Source organism: Panthera tigris, chromosome D2 (genome assembly GCF_018350195.1).
Source record: "Panthera tigris isolate Pti1 chromosome D2, P.tigris_Pti1_mat1.1, whole genome shotgun sequence".
Lineage (NCBI taxonomy): Eukaryota > Metazoa > Chordata > Mammalia > Carnivora > Felidae > Panthera > Panthera tigris.
In genome coordinates this window covers 52,432,012-52,453,012 of record NC_056670.1, presented here as the reverse complement: position 1 = coordinate 52,453,012, position 21,001 = coordinate 52,432,012, and the positions used below count along the sequence as shown (strand labels likewise).

The 21,001-nt window shown below is 36.9% G+C and overlaps 1 protein-coding gene across 9 annotated transcripts in view; it reads right to left on the bottom strand.

Annotated features, from left to right (window-relative positions):
• EXOC6 (exocyst complex component 6) overlaps nt 1–21,001 on the bottom strand; it is a 299,891-nt gene that overhangs the window by 66,426 nt on the left and 212,464 nt on the right. For all 9 annotated transcript variants that reach the window (XR_006209204.1, XM_042960757.1, XM_042960755.1 and 6 more), the window contains one exon: nt 13,717–13,896. Coding sequence is in view for 8 of the 9 variants with exons in the window: in XM_042960757.1 (XP_042816691.1) it covers nt 13,717–13,896 (180 nt within the window). In the remaining variant the exon portion in view is untranslated. The remainder of the gene's footprint in view (nt 1–13,716; nt 13,897–21,001) is intronic.

Below are 21,001 nucleotides of genomic sequence, written 5' to 3'. Positions count from 1 at the left end.
AGGGAAATGTGATTAGACTGTACTCTAGAAAGAATAATCTAGTACAGCTATGTATGATGAACTGAAGTAAGGAGAAACTACTGGCAAAGACTAATTAGAAAACAATTACAATCATCAAAATTTGAATTTTGATAACAGGAATAGGAACAGAAAGGTTAGGAACATTTTAAATTTCAAATGCTAGATGAGATTTTTTAAAGCTAAGAACTTTTAATATCTACACATTCAAAAAGTATTTATGAGTTCTTATTCTGGCCATTGAGAGCTCACAACTGGAGGTCAAAAGAAGAAACACAGTAAAACGCAAAATATGATGAAGCCATGAAAAAAGGTGAAAGCTAAGGCAATTCAGGGGAGCAATACTGGGTTTGTAGTGAAAAAGAAAAATGTGCACTTGGTCATGAATCATACTGGGTTATGCACTGAGATAGATTTCTACAAGTGGATTTTGGGATAAGGTCTGTAGAGAAAAAGCACTCAGGAAAAGCATAAACAGTCTTAAAAGCAGGTAATAATAACAGCTAGTATTTTTTGAGTGCTTATTATATGCCAAGTGCTTTTCTAAGTACTTTATGTATACTATCTCATTTAACCCTCACAAAAATCTATAGGGCATATACCCTTACAGCCCTCACTTTATAGATGAGGAAGATATCTACAAATTGTGCCCTGTCATGCATGGGGTGACCACAGTGAGGTTTTCCAAAGCACTGCACTCACCACAGATGCAACCATAATACTAACTTTCACAATCAAGTCCCAGAGAATCCTCCTGTTTCACCAAAATAACTATTACCTTCAAATGTAGGTTTCCACAAAACTACAAACATATGAAAAATATTGACAAGATAATTAGAATTTACCATAGATAACCAGGCAGAGAAAAATAAGCCTGCAGGAGGTTCAGTACTATCCAATTCACATGCTAGCTTTGGCTTGCATTTACTTACCGGCATGGCTGCATGATCATTGCTGTTAGTCTAAGAAGGAAGTCAGCCAGGAAATCAGATAAAAAAGGAAAATGTATTCCAATAGTAGCAGAGGCAGTGTTTAAAGTAACAAAATACACTACAAAACAAGCAAGCTGGCTCTGTGTGTTTGCTATAATTTAAAGGCATTAATTTATTACATAAATGTGATCATTTTGAAGATTTGTATATTAATTTTCACATCTATGCCAATCAGATAAATCCTCCTCCAAACTTCTGTTTACCTAATCAAGTCGTCAGCATTAAAATACCAAGGGGGTACCTGGGTGGTTCAGTCGGTTAAGCGTCAGACTCTTGATTCCAGCTCAGGTCATGATCTCATGGTTCATTAGAACGAGCCTTGCGTCGGGCTCTTGTTGACAGCTTGGAGCACGCTTGGGCTTCTCTCTCTCCCTCTCTCTCTGTCTCTCCCCTGCTCGTGCTCTCTCTCTCAAAAATAAACTTAAAAAATATATATTTAAAAAAACACCAACGTGCTAATACTAAATTTGCTGAACTGTCAACTTTAGAAAACACCAACTCTTTGATAGGGTTCTTTGCTATAGAGCAGCTGTTCTCAAATTTTAATTTAAAAATGCTGATTCCTAAGCTGAGGAAATTTTAGTGCATTTAGGTCTAGAGCCAGCACTGGAATCTGAATTATTGACAAGTATCTCTTCCTGTAGGGAGCTTGGATGGCTTAGTCGGTTGAGCATCCAACTTCAGCTCAGGTCATGATCTCGCAGTTCAGTTCAAGCTCTGTGTCAGGCTTTGCGCTGACAGAGTGGAGTGTGCTTCAGATTCTCTGTCTCCCTCTCTCTCTGCCCCTCTCCCTGATTGCACATGCATGCTCTCTCCCTCTCTCTCTCTTAAAAAAATAAACATTAAAAAAAATTTAGAAGTATCTCTTCCCACAGATGATTTTCATACAAAAAGAAATAAAATGTCCATTTCTGCAGACACACACAAAAACTATACTGAATATACGATTCTGAAGATGCCTAGAAAGGATAAGCCACTATGCTTCCGCATAATCTGCCACTATAGCACAAAAGAAAAGACTCAAGGAAAGATGGCACACTAAATTATCTTATAACCATTTAAATGTATTTTCTCCCCAAAAAGTGAGTAACAAGTCAAAACAAAAACGAAATCATTGGTCTCAATTTAAATATATATAAGCTCCCACTGAAGTTCTGTACCAAATATACAGTACTACCTTGTTCCTCTAAAATATTAGGGATTAAATTAATTAAATATTAATTCCTTAAAATAATAAAGATTAATAAAATTAAACTAAAATTGCCTTAAATACTATTTTTTAAATTATCTAATTTACTTTTCAAATTCCACTAATAAACTATATAATATTTAAGTACTACTTTTTAAAAGAAGAAGTATTTACCCTGAAACATGGATTTAACTTTATTATATTAAACCAATGAAATTCAAAATCTATTTATTAGTGGTAGCTAAACATCTGTGTGGGAAGGTGTCCTCTTCACCAAACACACTATGAATAAAAAACACTACAAGTAGGAATGGAGGAACAGGCAGACAGACCATTCTAATTAACCCCAGTAAGCAGTGGGCTAGCAACTATGTTAGCCAGACAATTCCTTCTTCTGGAAGACTGGGCTAGACTCTAGATAATCTCTAAGTCCTTTCTAGATTTAACTTCCAATAAAAGTCAGGCAACAACATTTAACATTAAAACCACATAAGTCATAGGACTTATGTTTTCATCATAGTTCATACCATATCATTTGTATGACTTACAGGTAACAAATCAGATCAATGTGATTCATTACCATTATAGATTTTTTAAATTAATATCCAAATAAGTAAAACCAATTTGTAAGCATGTGTGTGTGTGTGTATATATATATATATATATATATATATATATATATGGTTATGTTTTCACTTGGTAAGCACTAAAATGTATTCAAAGCTGCCTATGCCACAATTTAAAAACTACAATCTTTTTTTTTTAATTTTTTTTAACGTTTTATTTATTTTTGAGACAGAGAGAGACAGAGCATGAACGGGGGAGGGGCAGAGAGAGAGGGAGACACAGAATCGGAAGCAGGCTCCAGGCTCTGAGCCATCAGCCCAGAGCCCAACGCGGGGCTCGAACTCACAGACCGCGAGATCATGACCTGAGCTGAAGTCGGCTGCTTAACCCACTGAGCCACCCAGGCGCCCCTAAAAACTACAATCTATATTTTTAATACAATTCTTTCTGGTGTCACGTGAAAGAGAGGGCGATTAAAACCTCTGATTGTATAGTTGACTATTGAAGTTCTCCTTTACAATTTTCAGTCAAGTAAAAGGACATGTGAACCCATATACTTAACTCAGAAAAAAGTTTGAACCAAAGAATAAAAAACATAAAAGGGTAGGGCTGAAAGAGAAAATAAGGTGCCAGAATGAATAAATCTATGTTTAGCTTGGGACTTTACATCTGCATGAAATAATGATGCTTAGAAACATAATATTATATACAAGGACCTTAGAGATGATCTAATCCAATCATATTACTTCAAAGAGAAGGAGGCAGGTTGTTCAGAATCAAGATGGTAGACTAAGTTAATGTTTTTGCTTCCCATCCACCCTGAGATACAAGTGAAATAAAAAGCACAGAGCTGTGAAAAGGAATAAATGTTTAACAGTGGAGAAAATGAAAGTACTTGGGGGAATTCATAAAGGGGTAAGACACTGCCCATTATATGCTAACAGGAACTACAGTGGAGCTGAGAGCCAGCTGTGTATTAGAGTTCAGAGATGGCAGGCATGAGAGAGGATGGAAATCAAAATTGGGATGGAAAAATAGGGAAGGAAACTGAAGATTTCTCACACACTGTGCCAATGATCCCTTACCTACAGAGCATGGTCAATTTTCATAATGAAAGAATATTTAGGGGACAGCTGAGGCTTCTGGTATAGGTGGAAAGAAAGAGAGAGGGAAGGAAAAAGAAAGGGGGAAAGAAAAGCTCTGCTCATTCTGGCCTGGGGCAGTGATAACAGAAAGGCAGAGAAGGCTACATAATTTAAGAAGCTCAGTGCAAAAGGTAAATGTGGAGCCCTTTGTTCAAAAATTATTAAGAACCGCAAGAAAACAATAGCTGAGCACCAAATCACATGCAGGGGCCTTCTAAACTCAAGATCCACGCAACTTCACAGGTCACACATCTATGAAGTTGACCCTAAAGAGAAGAGGCCAGAATCTCATGGTTAGCTCCACACCTCCTCACTCTAAGAGGAATCCTAGGCAAAATTAACCCCATTTTTTAAAGTTTTTACTTATTTATTTTGAGAGAGAGAGAGAATCCCAACAGGCTCCCCACTGTCAGCATGGAGCATAACGCAGGGCTTGATACCACGAACCGTGAGATCATGACTTGAGCCAAAAGATACTTAACTGAGACTGAGCCACCCAAGTGCCCCGAAACGACCCCCAATTTAAAAAAATTCCCAGTCGATTTCTACTCAGGGGAAAAGTTTACCAAAAAATAGGGTACTTACACAGTAGCAAAGAAGCTCATATTAGTTCTCCAGGCCTTCTTTTTTTTTTAATTTTTAAAAAATGTTTTATTTATTTTTGAGACAGAGAAAGACACAGCATGAGCAGGGGAGGGGCAGAGAGAGAGGGAGACACAGAATCCGAAGCAGGCTCCAGGCTCTGAGCTGTCAGCACAGAGCCTGATGAGGGGCTTGAACTCATAAACCATGATATCATGACCTGACCCGAAGTTGGACACTTAATTGACTGAGCCACCCACGCGTCCCCAGGGACTCTTTATTAAAAGAGAATGAACAAAATGAAGAAACAAAAAAGTATTCAAGGGTAATTAGATAATTTAAGAAACTGAAAATATCTATCAAAAAAAAAAAAACCACCTTCTAATACTCGGGAAGAGTTGAAAGATAACATATCCATTTTTTTAAGAATAGTACTCTATGACAGAGGAACATTAAAAAGAGAAGTGCTTCACTAGAAATTAAAAGTTAATAAAATATTCTATAGAAGGACTAAAAAACAGAATTGGGAAAATCTCCCAAAACAGAGCACAAAAAAAGATAAAGAGATAGGAAATGAAGGAGAGGATAAAACACATAAAGAACTGCTCTGGGAATTCAAACATCTAACTAAATGATTTCAGGAAAGAGAGGACAGGAAATGGAAGGAATAAAATTATCTAAAAAATAATTATCAGGCACAAAGCCATTCAACCTAGAATTAGATAACCAGCTAAACTATCAATCAAACATAGGACAGAAGAAGATATTTTATGATATGCAAGGACTGAAATAGGAGGAAGTTATTGAGACAGCTTAGCAAACCAACCAGTGAGGCAACAAAAACATGTGGAATCCAGGAAACAGTTCTCTACCCAGAGATCAGAAAAGGAAAATGTCAGGTTAACAGCTACATAGCAATTCTACCAATTCCAGAGAGCAACTGGTACAAATTCGAAGACAAAGGCCTCTGGAGGCACCTGGGTGGCTCAACAGATTGAGCATCCAACTCTTGACTTCTGCTCGGGTCATGATCTCCCGGTTCGTGGGTTTGAGCCCTGCATCAGTGCAGAGCTTCCTTGGGATTCTCTCTCTCTCCCCCTCCCCCTCCCCTGCTCTCACTCTCTTCAAATAAATAAACAAATAAACTTGAAAAAGAAAAAGACGACAAAGGCCTCTGTAGTCAGAAGATAGATGAAGAATTAATAAAGCGAAAGGGTGGGGGGACTCATACTTTATCTTACATAGAATTAAGATACTGACTAAAGCAGGGGCGCCTGGGTGGCTCAGTCAGTTAAGTGTCCAACTTCGGCCCAGGTCATGAACTCACAGTTTGTGGGTTCAAGCCCCACATCGGCCTCTATGCGGACAGCTTAGAGCCTGGAGCCTGCTTCAGATTCTGTGTCTCTCTCTCTGCCCCTCCTTTGCTCATGCTCTCTTTCTGTCTACCGGAAATGAATAAACATTAAAAAAATTAAAAAAAAAGATACTGACTAAAGTAGAGGAGCAAGAAAATAGGAATATAATTATTTTATATAAAGAAACAATAAATAGAAGAAATAAAAACAGTATTAACAATCAATGGGAGAAATAGGGGGAAAGGAGATGTTGCTATGCACACACCTATCTTTCATAGTAAGGAATCACTAGATAGTCTCTATCTTTATTAAGATAACCACCAGAAGAAATAAAAACATATGGTGAAAAATGGCAGTCTGGGAGAGTGGGACGAGGTGTCAGGAAAGAGCAAGGAGAGTGGCTATCTTCCATCCCAAATTCTTCTGGACTATTTGACTCATTTCTAGGTACATGTATTAACTGGAATAAAAGTAAACTGAAACAAAACAACCTTTATTTTAGGCTCTATGAAATCAGACAGATGTTAACAAATTAATCCAGAGGTTGAATGATGTGTCTGTTTCCACAGTGCTGGTTATTGGAAGAATCAGGCCCAGACTCCAAATCTCAAAAGTTTTAATATAGTGGTGCATCTTCAGAAAAAACATTTTAAGGAGAGAATGATTTTTTTTAAGTAAGCTCTACACCCAATGTGGGACTTGAACTCATGCCATCAAGATCAAGAATTGCATGCTCTACACACTGACCAGCCAGGTCCAAGGAGATGTGATTTTTTTAAGTTTATTTATTTTTGAGAGAGAGAGTGAGCAGAAGACACAGATTCCGAAGCAGGCTCCAGGCTCCCAGCTGTCAGCACAAAGCCCCACGTGGGGCTCAAATTCACAAACTGTGAGATCATGACCTGAGTCAAGGTGGCATGTGTAACTGACTGAGCCACCCAGGTGCCCCGAGAATGATTTTTTTAAATATTAAAAAAATTTTCTGGGGGGCGCCTAGGTGGCTCAGTCGGTTAAGCGTCCGACTTCAGCTCAGGTCACGATCTCGCGGTCTGCGGGTTCGAGCCCCGCGTGGGGCTCTGGGCTGATGGCTCAGAGCCTGGAGCCTGCTTCGGATTCTGTGTTTCCCTCTCTCTCTGCCCCTCCCCCATTCATGCTGTGTCTCTCTCTGTCTGAAAAATAAATAAATGTTAAAAAAAAAATTTAAAAAAAAAAAAATTTTTTTTTGATGTTTATTTATTTTTGACAGAGTGAGAGACAGAGCATGAGCAGGGGAGGGGCAGAGAGAGAGGGAGACACAGAATCCGAAGCAGGCTCCAGGCTCTGAGCTGTCAGCACAAAGCCCGATGCAGGGCTCGATCTCATGAACCTTGAGATCATGACCTGAGCTGAACCGACTGAGCCACCCAGGCGCCCCGATTTTTAAAAATATTTATTTACTTATTTATTTTGAGAGAGAGAGCGTGAGTGAGTATAAGTGGGGGAGGGGCAGAAAGAGAGGGGAAGAGACAGGGAGCGAGAGAGGGAGAGAGAGAATCCCAAGCAGGCTCTGTGCTGTCAGTGACAGTACGGAGCCTGATGCAGGGCTCGATCCCATGAACTGTTAGATCATGACCTGAGCTGAAATCAATAGTTGCACACTTCATCAACTTAGCCACCCAGGTGTCCTGATTTTTAAAGTTAGATACTATCCATTTCTGTCCAAATCATATATCTTCATTTATTATTGGATATATATTTGTTTTTCACTTAAAGAAACCATAATATGTTTCAAAATTATATATGGAAATAAAAATGCATGTTAAAAAGTTAGTGGCACCAGATACATTTAGTAGGGAGGGAGACTATGGCCCTACACATAAAAAATTTACAAAGGATACTAAATTAGGCTGTCAATAAAACACTTATGGCCTATGGCTGGAAGCAATCAATTAAGTGAAGGGAAAAACCCTTCAAAGTAAACAATTAAAAAGGGAAATATTTTAAAAGGGAACTAGATGGGGGAAGTAGATACAGAATTTAAAGATCGAATAACATTTCCCTGTCCTGAAAGTAGTTCCTACTATAATATTTTTAATTTTATTTTTGAACATACATACTCTGATTTATTTCTTGAGTTAAAAGTAAATCATTTTTCTTTGGCAATGTGATTTTAAAATCTATACCATATTTAGTGCTATGCTGGTAAATGTTTAACAACAATTCTCTGGGAAAAAAGCCTTCATTCATAAGATTTGCTGATTTCCACAGTCTAACTACTCCTACCTACGGCTACCAATGTGATGTCACTGAATGCACAGTTAGGCAGAGTTGTGCACGATAGGCTTTCATAATATGTATTGCCCACCACTATTTTAAAGCCATTTTCTCCCAGTAGAAAGGCATCTCTAATCTTAGAGTAAGAGATATGGGGAAATGATTCTATTAACAGATATTCTTTTTATAAACAGTTTTTTAGGCATCTATTCTGTAATAAAGATGCCAAACTCATTATTCCTAGCAATCATGTCTATTTTTTTTATCATTTGTCACAAGACTTATATTAATGCATTAAACCAAAAGTTAAGCATATTTGAAAGCAAAGAAACATATATCTTTCTTGGAAGAAAAACTGGTACTTACAATTCAAACAGAAACAAGATCAGTTTATTTAAGAACTTTAGAGTGGTAGCAAATAAAAGCAGAGAAAACTACATTATGGCTAAAGATAAAATGGAATTCTGAGAAAGGAAGAAATATGAGAAAACTGATCATTCATGATCTTCCATTTACTTCTACTATAAAAGATAACCATTTGTTAGCATAAAATTTGGGTAAATTGGGCCCCTTTGCAAATACACATATGAAGAAATTAAAGAGTCATTACCATTCATACATATCCTTTAGTGGTTGTAAATCCATAAAATTATCTTTATTGAAACAAACACATGACTATTAGCATTTATGAAGAAAGTAAATGTTTGTTGTTCTTTCTAGAAGCAGACCAGTGCTGGGTTTTTCGGTAGTACACTCACGGTAAAATGTTAGTGAATTCCATTGGCAGTCTTCACGAACAGTAACTACGTTTGTTCAAGTTGCTTAACAACCTTTTCTATTTACATATGTGTAAGTGGTGAATGAATGTTTAAAAGCTTCTTAAAATTCCTTTGGTTTTAAGTTTTCTAGCTAATATAAAATCTTACTTTAAAAAAACAAAACTTACTTATAAATCAGACTTAAACTAAGTCTCATAATTGCATAGAAGAAAATGACTTGTATAATACATGCCAAAATGTTAACAGTGGTTATCCTTTGACAAGATAACAGGTAATTTTTATTTCTTCTATACTTAGATGTATTTTCTATTGTCAGGAAAAAAATATGAGAAATAAGGGTTATTTACATATCTGAAATACTATGAATATTAATATTATTTCAGGGATTAAATTTTAGATTCCAAGAATATTAATCTAGGGATGAAATAACATTTTCTTCACAGAGTAATGAGACTTCACTGGCATCTGTTAGTCATTATAAGCAGTGCACTCAACTTATACTTATTTATTCATATCAATACACTTTATAGTGAATATCTTTCACAATCAAATTTTTTAATGGCTATATAATGCAAAAGTATAGAATTCAGAGCTAAATAATATCAAGCTAAAAATGTAGGCATCAATACAACACACAAAAAAGTAAAGTACATTAAAATGAAACTAGTACTACAAAGGGCCTTAAAACAGTAACAGAGGAAGAAAAAAGAAAACAAAACTAACATTATTAATAGTACTTACTTTATGCCAAGAACCCTGCCAGGCGACTTTTTTACATACTATTTTAATTCATCCTATCTATGACAGTCCTATGGGAAAATGAATTATACCATTTTACGAAGGTAAAAGGTTTAGAGGTTAAGCAACTTGCCAGGATTCTGGAAATAGTAAATTATAAATCTAAGGTTCAAGCAGAAGTCATGCTAACTCTAGAGCCCATCCTATGCTCTCCCCACTTCAGCAACCTGGACCCCAAGAATGATAAAAGATAAACGGGTTTTGATTTAATTGAGTCATAAAAAGGCAATTTCCCTTGAGGCAGATAATATATTTAACAGGGCAGCTTAACATTTTGGGTAATGGGGTAATACTAGTCATTACTGCAAATACTGCCTATTTAGCTTGTTGTCAATTTCTATGGTCAGCAGAGAGCTGATGAATAAGTATTTTCATATGGAAGCATATTAAATTACTTTACTTTTCCCTCTCTTGCATAGACCTGTACTGGCTGAAACAGTGCAAGTGAAGAGACATAGGTAAGGGAAGTAATATACCAATTCTCTCACTCATCCAACCCTAGAAATAAGAAGTGCCTACAGTGAATATTATTGCTGGTCTTCCAAATCCTACACCTTTCTATTGCTACCATAATGTAGTTAAAAAGTGAAAATAACAAAAAGTTCTTTCCCTGGGCTCCAACAAAACCATTATTATCCATTAATTTCTATTGTTCTCATATCTTGTGAGCAGACAACAAAATTGTACTGGTTGGATAATAACTTTTTGGAACCGTTGGAATCTTTCCCAGGAATGTGGTTAGTAACTGGACATCATGATTACCTGTGATTGAGAAAATATTCTTTTACAACAATGGCAGAGACTGACAAAAACTAAATACACAATGACACTAAAAGTGGAGCTTTTAAACTAAGTGTTCTGTCTTAGGTATTTTTTAGGGTTGTGCAGTCAAAGAATCAGCTTCATCCCACAGCATCAACTTTTGTGTCTAATTATTTGCACTAATAGCCAATACTTGCACCATCTGAAAGAGTGATCCTTGGTCTCACAGCTCGCGTTGACTCTAACTCACTGCGTTGACCCTGAACAATGTCAAGCTAGGATAGTTAGGGCACATGGCCACTCTCCATGTCTGTGAGTGGGATAGCTACTTCTGTTAAAGCTGACTGATTTGGGACTAAATGTGATAAATAATCTTCTGAAGCTTGAGAATTGAAGGAGTCCAGAATGGGCCTCTCTATCAGGGTCCAAGGGTAACCTGAAACTAAGGAATTCTTTTCAGCCTAAAGCATTCAAACAAAAATGGTAGCTTACACAACTATGTTGCTTAGAAAAACAATACATTTAATAATACTGCTTCTGATCTTTGCTTAAAAGAAAACAAGACAGTCAAATATTTTATACAATTTCAGTATTTCAGGGAATATACTAAGCAATAATAAAATTATCAACTCTAGCTAAAACTTAGTATAGTAAATAATTTAATATTTTTGCTTTGGAATTATGTTTTTAGTTTATTGCTTGAATAAGCATATACTGTTGTCACATCCATTTTCTCTTTTCTTAGCTGTGAAATACAATTTCCTATTTATCTGATCATGTCCTATACTTATTATTGTATTTGTTGGTCTGCACTGTACAGCAGCTTATTTCCTTTACAGGAAAACCGATGTTAAATAACATAAAAATCCAAAATGGCATATGAAGAATCCCCTAAAACTATACAAAATATCATAATAGATTACACGAGCGATCTAGTTAGTCCAAGAAGATCTGTCTCTCTCAGTGTTACTACAGTACAAGAAAGCAGCCTTTCCCTCCAGATGTTAGCCTCCTGAAGTGAGATATTTGCCCCAACCATTTCTAACATATAACCTCTCTTAATCTTCTCAATTTATGCACAAAATTCCTACCCATCATGTTGTGCCAAGCTGTGAAAGATATTGCAACATAAAAATATGATGTGTATGTATCTGTGTACATGTGCGTGCACACAGATCTGTTTACTTTTGTACACTGCTTTTGGCTAGAAACATGGAGATGGATGCTGGCAACGTGAATTCAAATTAATTCAACAATTATTTAAAATATACTACATGAGGAACATTTTCTTAGAAATTAGATGAAACAAGAATTAAACATATATACAGGTTCCCTTTTTCAACACAAAGAGAGCAGTTAGGAATATAATATAATCCCTGGGTAAGCTTCTAAAATCTCTTTGGCACAGATCCACTATTTAAATCTCTTTAGGAAATTCTTCTATTTATTTTTTAGCAACACCTGCCTTCAACTATTCTAAATGGTCCTCTGGAGCAACTCGCAATGGAAAGTCAAAAAATTAGGAGAGTAACTTTTTTTTTTTTCCATTTTAAACAGGAGAGATGGGCGGAGGCTGTTGGGGAGGCTTGAGATTAAGTATTTTTGTGTTCAGCTACACCTCCTTTCTTTTTTCTTTCTTTCTTTCTTTCTTTCTTTCTTTCTTTCTTTCTTTCTTTCTTTCCCAGGTGGGGTTTTTTCCTTGTGTTCAGCTACATTTTATTGTGAAATAAAAAGGTCAACAATTTTTTTTTCTATTTTATTTGTAAAAGAATTACTCCACTCATGTTTTAATAGTTCTATTATTTCTGAATACACCTAATGAAAAGCATGTTCATCCCAAGATAACCTCTTTGGTCTTTGCATTCCTCATCTGAAGAATCCAATGCTTCAGCCTATTCAAACCCAAACATCCCTGTAATTTATATATATATTTTTAATGTTTCATCAATAGATTGCTCAAAATGTAGATGCATTATTACTATGTATCAGGATAAAACAATGTTCCAGCTTTACTCCTCATCTCTGGCCTAAAAACACCTAATAATTTCTTGGCTTTTCTAACTGGAAAAGTCATTGATTATACTGACTTTAATGAGAACTACCCCTATTAAGAGTTTATTTCAAGATGCTCAACGTTGCTCCTCATCAGGGAAATACAAATCAAAACCACACTCAGATATCACCTCACGCCAGTCAGAGTGGCCAAAATGAACAAATCAGGAGACTATAGATGCTGGAGAGGATGTGGAGAAACGGGAACCCTCTTGCACTGCTGGTGGGAATGCAAATTGGTGCAGCCACTCTGGAAAACAGTGTGGAGGTCCCTCAAAAAATTAAAAATAGACCTACCCTATGACCCAGCAATAGCACTGCTAGGAATTTACCCAAGGGATACAGGAGTACAGATGCATAGGGGCACCTGTATCCCAATGTTTATAGCAGCACTCTCAACAATAGCCAAATTATGGAAAGAGCCTAAATGTCCATCAACTGATGAATGGATAAAGAAATTGTGGTTTACATACACAATGGAGTACTACGTGGCAATGAGAAAGAATGAAATATGGCCTTTTGTAGCAACGTGGATGGAACTGGAGAGTGTGATGCTAAGTGAAATAAGCCATACAGAGAAAGACAGATACCATATGTTTTCACTCTTATGTGGATCCTGAGAAACTTAATAGAAACCCATGGGGGAGGGGAAGGAAAAAAAAAAAAAAAGAGGTTAGAGTGGGAGAGAGCCAAAGCATAAGAGACTCTTAAAAAACTGAGAACAAACTGAGGGTTGATGGGGGGTGGGAGGGAGAGGAGGGTGGATGATGGGTATTGAGGAGGGCACTTTTTGGGATGAGCACTGGGTGTTGTATGGAAACCAATTTGACAATAAATTTCTTATATTGAAAATAAAATAAAATAAAATAAAATTTGCATACATTAAAGTTCAAAAAATAAATAAATAAAATAAAATAAAATTCATTACACTGGAGAAAAAAAAAGAGTTTATTTCAATTTAAGTCTAAACCGAATTTCAGGGTTTTGTTTTGGTTTTGGTAGAAACAAAGTTGTAGTTATTTTGGCTGAAAGTAAAATAAATTAAAACTTCAAACAATTGGCTAGGTTATTAGAATTCTTCACAAATAGACATGTAATAATGGAAAGAAAATATTCAAGTCATGAAGTTGGTTTGAGCCAGTAAATCTCAAATTAAGATTAAATTCTACATATATTTTAGTAAGCAAAATTATAATACAATTTTCTGGGATTTTTCATACTTACAGGTAAATGAGTAAACACTTGAAAGATGCTTCTTAAAAAATTAATAAGATCCATTAAATAACCACTAGCTCTTCCATCTGGCTCAGACATTGTCCAGTCATAATCAGCAAGCTGAACAAATTCATCAATTTTTTGATTAAGTTTGGTATATATTTCTCCTTCTGCTGCATGTCGGGCATCCTGATAAGGGATAAAGTAACAAAAACAAAAAGTTATAGAAGCAGATAATTTAAAAACCTTTCTTGGGTGCCTGGGTGGCTCAGTTGGTTAAGCATCCAACTTCGGTTCAGGTCATGATCTCATGGTTTACGAGTTTGAGCCCCACATCAGGCTCTGCACTGACAGTGCTGAGCCTGCTTGGAATTCTCTCTCTCTCTCTGTCTCTCTTTGCCCCTCCCCCACTCTTGTTCTCTCAAAAGAAATAAACTTAAAAACAAGTGTTCTCAAAATTCTAAAATTTACTTTATATTTTCTTTGATCTAATATTTTAGTCATTTATTCAAAATCCAAGAAAATTGTTAGTTTTTTGGCTGGCAGTAGTCTATTTGACTGACATCACTTTTTCCCCCCAACCTCCTTTATGGGGTAGGATAATTTATGAGTTATTAATCCTGAACTGTTCTCACAGCTTTAAGAAGACTCACAGGAGAGACAGAAGTTTAAAAACAGAAGTTGTCAAGGACACAGAAGACCACCTCTGTCCACTGACTGAGAAGAATAAAGTTGGATGGTAACAGAAGAAATGGAATAGTTTCTGGTGTCTTAAGTTCAAGAGGAAAAAAAGAAAAGAGAAGAAAGAGATAGTTAACTTCTCAGAGGAGGAGAAAAGAAAGGATGAGAGTGATGCAAAAACACCAGAGTAAAGATCTCCAAACAGTCTCTCCTCCATAAAAGCAACAAGAAAACTTGCAAAAATAGTCAAAATCAACTTTTCCAGGACTCTGGAAATTAATTTAAACCTTGCAGTAATCCAAATAGTGTTTATTCAAGAAAAACAGCTTGGTAAGAAAAGGAGCATTGCAGGGTTTTAATGTGCCCTTATTTCCATTCTTCTTCCCCTACTTTAGTTTCACAGTATCCTTGAAAATCAACATCCTACAACTATGGTAAAAAACAGTAGCCTGACAGCCATCAAAGGGAACAGAATGGGCTTGGAGCTCCTTCAAAACCACATTCCTGGAGAATTATCATTATTTCAACTACCTGATGGTTTCCTGGAAGACCCCACTTACAGGGATGTCTTTCTTTGATTTAAATTGGGGCTTGTCCAGTGCATAAAGCCTTTTCTCTGGGGACATTTGTTGAAAACAATTAAAGGTAATTGTTGAATATGGCATATGCCTGAAGGAATGGATAACAGGGCACACAGTCAACTAACTTTAGCTTAAAAGGAAAACCTGGGGAATGAGATATACATAGATGACTTTGAAAGGCTCTTATATATTCCTGGGAATCTACAAGGCTATGTACACATGTAGGGCTATGCACAAGCTCAGAAAAGACCTGAGAAGGCTCTAAGCTCTCATTTATGACTGACCTTGAAGCTCTGTACAAGCATGAAGTAAAGGCTAACGTAGAGTTGTCAAATGCCTGAGTGTTGAAGGTATGCCCCAGTACCTACATAGAGTTCTTCAGCAAAGACTGGGAAACTTATTGGTTCTAGGCTTTTCAGGAAATCTGTGTCCAGTCATTAGTTGGTCACTAAGCTAACCAAGCAGAGACTTCAGTGGCCACAGAGGAGAAAGAATAGAGACTTTATAGAATTAATTCAGAAAAGTCACAACCAACCAGCCAACCAACCAACTTTGGGAAGAGAGGAGAATCAGATTTTCAGAATTGCCACAATATATTATTTAAGTGTCCTGTTTTCAACAAATTTATGTCACGCAAAGTAACAAGAAAGTATGACTCATATACAGGGGGAAAAAAAGCAATCAACAGAAACTCTTAGTGAGAAGGCCCAGTCATTGAACTTTTAAGACAAAGACCTTAATTCGGCTATTTAAAATATGTCCAAAGGACTATAGGAAACCACATCTAAAGAACTAAAGGAAAATACTGCAATGCCTCACAAAATATAATGTAAGTAAAAAGGCAGAATTTTTTTAAATAGAAATTCTGGGGGTGCTGGGTGGCTAAATCAGTTGAGCCTCTGACTCTTGATTTCAGCTCAGGTCATGATCCCAGGGTCATGGGATTGAGCCTTGCATCAAGCTCCATGCTGAGCGTGGAGCCTGTTAAAGATGCTTTCTTTCTCTTTCTCTCTCTCTCTCTCTCTCTCTTTCCCTCTGCCCCCTCCCCTGCTCACACTCTTGCTCTCTCTCTCAAAGAAAAAACAAATTTTTTTTAAAATAGAGGGTCCGTCAGTTAAGCATCCCACTCCTGATTTCAACTTGGGTCGTTATCTTACAGTTCCTGTGTTCAAACCCGGCATGGGGCTCCATACTGACAGTGCAGAGCCTACTTGGGATTCTCTCTCTCCTCTCTCTGCCCATCCCCTGCTTGTGCTCTCTCTCTCACTCAAAATAAATAAACTTTAAAAAAATAGAAATTCTGCAGCTGAAAAGTACAATAAGTGAAATGAAAAAATTACTACAGGGGTTCTACAGATTTGGCAGGCAGAAGAAAAGGATTAGATTAACAACATAAACCAACTAAATCTAACAGACATCTATAGAATATCCCACTCAAAAACAGCAGAGCATGAATTACTCTCAAGTTCACATGGGATGCTATCCAGAATAGGGCATATGTCAGGTCATAAGGCAAGCCTTAAAAGGACTGAAATCATACAAAGTATGTATTCTAACCACAATGGAATAAAATTAGAAATCAGTAATAGAAGGACATTTGGAAAATTCACAGATATTGGAAATTAAACAACAGACTAAAATAAATAACCAATAGGTCAAAGCAGAAATCATGATCAAAATAAGAAAACATTTTGAGATAAAAAAAACAAAAACACAATACCAAAACTTATGGGAGGCAATGAAAGCAGTGCTAAGAGAAACTGTTACAGTATACATGCCTATATTATAAAAGAAAAAGAACTCAAATCAATAACCTAAACTTTCACCTTAAAAAACTAGAAAAAGAAGAAATGGTAGTTGTGGGTTCTCATTCAGAAAACAGCACTCTGATAGAGGCCACAGATTAGGCACTGTGGCCTTTGAACCATAGCAAAAGATCCCCATGTCTATGCGTTTCTTTTAAAGGCTCATACAGACTTAGGGAACATCTTGTAAGTTAAAAGTTAAAACTAGATGGATCTCTGCCTTTCCCTCAGTTTTTGTTTTGTTTTGTTTGTTTGTTTTTGAACTGCACAAGGCCCTGGAATACTTTTTACAAAAAGGTGAACAACTTATCACTCTGAACAGTAAAGCATGAGGGACAATGTCATATTTCTGACAAAACTAATACCTATTTAGATTTCTTAATTTTTTAAAATGTTTATTTACGTTTGAGAGACACACGAGAGAGACAGAGTGTGAGCAGGCGAGGGGCAGAGAGAGAGGGAGACACAGAATCCGAAGCAGGCTCCAGGCTCCGAGCTGTCAGCACAGAGCCCAACGCGGGGCTCGAACTCACAAACCGTGAGATCATGACCTGAGTGAAGTCAGACGCTTAACCAACTAAGCCACCCAGGCGCCCCCCCATTTAGATTTCTGACTGATACTTCAGTATCACTAACCATTAGTAGTCACATATTATGTTTGAGTAGAGTTTAATCTAGTTTACATTTTATATCATGCCTATGAATAAGATCACTATAAAGACACTGAGATGAGTATCTCACAACTCAGGGAGAGATACAATACTGTAGTTCTCCCCTTATTCACGGTTTCACTTCCAGTGGTTTCAGTTAGCCATAGTCAACAACAGTCTGGAAGCAGATGATCCTCCTTCTGACCTTTCCCCAGATGGTCAACAGCAGCCGAATGCTATGTCAACAACGCCTACATCATTCACCTTACTCCATGTCATCACATCGGCATTTTATCATCTCACATCATCACAAAAAGAAAGGGGAGTACAGTACAATAAGGTATTTTGAGAGAGAGACAGATAGACCGACCATATTCATATAACTTTTGTCGTAGTACACTTATAATTGTTCTATTTTATTATTAGGTATCGTTAATTTTTTTTAATTTTTTTTTCAACGTTTTTTATTTATTTTTGGGACAGAGAGAGACAGAGCATGAACGGGGGGGGGGGGGGGGCAGAGAGAGAGGGAGACACAGAATCGGAAACAGGCTCCAGGCTCCGAGCCATCAGCCCAGAGCCTGACGCGGGGCTCGAACTCACGGACCGCGAGATCGTGACCTGGCTGAAGTCGGACGCTTAACCGACTGCGCCACCCAGGCGCCCCGGTATCGTTAATTTTTTACTGTGCCTGATTTATAAGTTAAACTTTATCAGAGCTAGGTATGTATTGGAGAAAACAATATAAATAGGGTTTAGTACTATCCGAGGTTTCAGGAATCCACTGGGGATGGATTGGACATACCCCTGAGGATAAGCGGGGGGGGGGGGGAACTGTGTAACAAAACATGACTAATGCTATATTATAGGTTTAGCAAAGTATCCTGAGGAAATAGCTACTACTTATTTGATAAAAAGCTTGACGGAGATAGTATGTCATTTGAGCTGCAACTTTAAAATATATTATCAGAAACCCTAAGTATTTTAGTTTGTGCGCCTTAAGAAATTTTCAGAACAGTGTACAAAATGGTAAACATGAACAACCAAAATGTGCCGTTTTCATATTTTAAAATGCTTTTTTGCCTCCCTTTCCAATTTTCACAACGTCTAACCACTCACTACTCACTGCCACATTGGGCTGATAAAACCCAACTACTAGTAGACGTCTTTCCATCGGTGTGTGCCTGTTTTCACAGTAGGACTGGAACGGGAATTCCAAGAAAGATTTTTCTTCTCTCCCCACTCACATTAATATGCATTAATTAATTGCATTAGCCACAGCAATAATATACATCTCTTTAACCTAACAGCATTAGGAGGAGATATCCAAGATAGCAAATGCCTACAGCCCACAAAGCTATGCCACAACACGTTTTATTGATATCATTTAAATGTCAATGTCTCGAAGCAATGTAAATGTTTATTTACCACTTTGCATTTTGCCTCAGTGTTCAAAATCAGCCCCCTCTATTTCATGTCTCACTACCTTTACTGAATCTAAGCAGATGAATATCAATCATTATAGAGCTGAAGTGAGACCACTATTCTAGAAGGCATCCACATAAGGGGGGCCTAAAACTCAAAACTGTATTAATTATCCCATAATACCCATTTCCCTTATATCCCAAAGCAAAGACAATTTGAAGTCTGATTGCTCCTAACCTCTACTATACGTACTCAAATAGCTCTATGTGATTTTTCTTGCTTTTCTGGGATGTCTCCAACATAGGCAGAAAGAGAAAGAGCTGACAAAATTCTAAAAACCAGTATCAAGAGACTCCTCTCCCCCAAACTCGCAGAGCTAAAGTACTTGGTGAAACTTTACACATTTTTAAATAGCTGTTCCTTTAAAATTCTAATTTCAACCTAATTTTTTTAGTATTTTTAAAAATTAAGCTTATTTATTTATTTTGAGAGAGACAGGAGGAGGGACTGGAGAGGCAGAGAGAGAGAAAATCCCAAGGTGGCTCAGCACTGTCTGGGCAGAATCTGATGGGGGGTGGGAGAGCTCGAACAAGAGAACTGCGAGATCATGACCTGAGCCAAAATCAAGACTGGGATTTAAAATCAATGATATACTAGGGGCGCATGGGTGGCTCAGTTGGTTAAGTATCTGACTTTGGCTTAGGTCATAATCTCATGGCTTGTGAGTTCAAGTCCCATGTCGGGGTTCAGCACAGAGCCTGGAGCTTGCTTCAGATTCTGCGTCTCCCTCTCTCTCTGCCCCTCCCCTCCTTATGCCCTCTCTCAAAAATAAATAAACATTTAGAAAATTTATATTTAAAATCAATGATATACTGAGGTGCCTGAGTAGCTCAGTCGGTTAAGCGTTGGACTCTTGATTTCAGCTCAGGTTATGATCTCACAGTTCATGAGTTTGAGCCCCACATGGAGCTCTGTTCTGAAAGTGTGGATCCTGCTTGGGATTCTCTCCTCCTGTCTCTCTGGCCCTCCCCTGCTTATACTCTCTCTCTTTCAAAATAAACATTAAAAAAATTTTTTAATTAAAAAAAATCAATGGTATACTTTTAAAAAGTTTATTTATTTATTGAGTATTTATTTATTTACATAATCTCTACACCCAACGTGGGACTCAAATGCATGACCCCAAGATCAAGAGTTGCATGTTCTTCCAACAAAGCCAGCCAGGTACCCCAATGATATACTTCTTAATTACCCTTTTTACTATACAGGATTTTATTAAAAGAATATTATTTCACATTTTCCTGGATTTTTTAAAGCAATTTGGGACAATTAAAACATTAACCAAAAGTTGAGATGGAGAGAGGAACCAAATATCTAGAAATCTTGAAGTCACGAGGAAAACAAACACAGTATTTATGTGAAGAAAGAAAAATTATAAAAATGATGAAACCATCCACATTATAATGAAATTAATTTATTACAAGTATATGCTTTCTGGATAAAGTGATTCGAAGCCCACTAATTTTCTGAAAAGGAACTAAGAAAAATAAATAAACCACAAATGTATTTATTACTTTTTGTTGTTATTATCTGGAGTTCTGCTAGTTACAGCTGATCATTGAACCACATGAGTTTAAACTGCATGGGTCCACTTATATACGAAATTTTTTCAATAAATACTCATACAGTACTGTAAATGTATTTTCTCTTCCTTATGATTTTATCATTTTCTCTTCCCTTACTTTATTGTAAAGATACAGTATATAATACATATACAAAGTATGTGTTAGTTGACTGTTATCATTAAAGCTTTCTGTTAACAGTAGGCTGTTAGTAAAGTTTGGGGAAAGTCAAAAGTTACATCGATTTTTGGAGTGCCTGACTGGACTGCCTCAGTCAGTAGAGCACGCAACTGTTGATCCTGGGGTCATGAGTCCAAACCCCACCTTGGGTGTAGAGCTTACTTAAATAAAGAAGTTATACATGGATTTTTAACTGCAGGGGGTCGGGGGGAGGAGTCAGCGTCCCTAACTCCCAACACTGTTGAAGGGTCAAATGTAATCTATTTTTCTGAGATGATACCAAGAAAAGGTACTACTTTTCTCATAAACTATCCAAGCCAAGATAACTTTTCTCAACATAATAAATGTAA